Raw genomic sequence first — 1,143 nt, forward strand, 5'->3', positions numbered from 1 at the left:
GAATGGGAGGATAAAGGAGGATGGAGAGAGGTACAAGGTACTAGGGTACAAGGTGAAGGTACAAGCTGAGGGTACAAGCTGAGGGTACAAGATGAGGGTACAAGATGAAGGTACAAGGTGAGGGTACAAGGTGAGGGTACAAGGTGAGGGTACAAGGTGAGGGTACAAGGTGAGAGTACAAGGGAAGGATACAAGGTGAGGGTACAAGGTGAGGGTACAAGGTGAGGGTACAAGGTGAAGGTACAAGGTGAGGGTACAAGGTGAGGCTACAAGATGAGGGTACAAGATGAGGGTACAAGGTGAGGCTACAAGGGAAGGGTACAAGGTGAAGGGTACAAGGTGAGGGTACAAGGGAAGGATACAAGGTGAAGGTACAAGATTAGGGTACAAGGTGAGGGATACAAGGTGAAAGTACAAGGTGAGGGATACTAGGTGACAGTATAAGGCGAGGGTACAAGGTGAGAGTACAAGGGAAGGGTACAAGGTGAGGCTACCAGATGAGGGGAATCAGAAGAAACCGTATAGCAGGAGGACAGAGATGAGAAAAGGGGGGGGGGGAGGGAGAAGAGAGGTGTGGGGGGGGAAGGAGAAGGGGGTTAGAAGGGGGGGGAGGGAGAAGAGAAGGGGTGTGGGGGGGAAGGAGAAGGGGGTTAGAAGGGGGGGGGAGGGAGAAGAGAGGTGTGGGGGGGAAGGAGAAGGGGTTAGAAGGGGGGGGGAGGGAGAAAAAGGAGGGTGGGGGGGAAGGAGAAGGGGTTTAGAAGGGGGGAGGGAGAAGAGAGGTGTGGGGGGGAAGGAGAAGGGGGTTAGAAGGGGGGGGGAAGGGAGAAGAGAGGTGTGAGATGTAAGGGGAGGGGAAAAAGGGGTTTGGGGGAGAAGGGAGAAGGAAGATGTAAGGGGAAGGGAAAGAGGGGGTGAGGGTGGGGGGGAAGGGAGAAGGGAGGTGTGGGGGGGAGGGGAAAAAGAGGGTGAGGATGGGGGGGGGGAAGGGAGAAGGGAGGTGAGGATGACGATCTCACGAGGGAGATTTTAATTCAACTCCGAGATAAAAAGTGAAGACGCTCAACTTTTACTCCCTGAGGCGTCTTGGCCAACTGTGCTTAGGGGGATTAAAAGGGGGGGGGAAATAAAAAAGAGGGGGGGGGG

General features: G+C 54.9%; 1 protein-coding gene across 1 annotated transcript in view; it reads right to left on the reverse strand.

Annotated features, from left to right (window-relative positions):
• Positions 1-1,143, reverse strand: part of LOC119582344 — a 5,645-nt gene that overhangs the window by 3,283 nt on the left and 1,219 nt on the right. Inside the window, exon 2 of the mRNA XM_037930560.1 lies at positions 35-490. Coding sequence (XP_037786488.1) covers positions 35-490 — 456 coding nt within the window. The remainder of the gene's footprint in view (positions 1-34; positions 491-1,143) is intronic.

This window comes from Penaeus monodon, chromosome 15 (genome assembly GCF_015228065.2).
Source record: "Penaeus monodon isolate SGIC_2016 chromosome 15, NSTDA_Pmon_1, whole genome shotgun sequence".
Classification (NCBI taxonomy): domain Eukaryota; kingdom Metazoa; phylum Arthropoda; class Malacostraca; order Decapoda; family Penaeidae; genus Penaeus; species Penaeus monodon.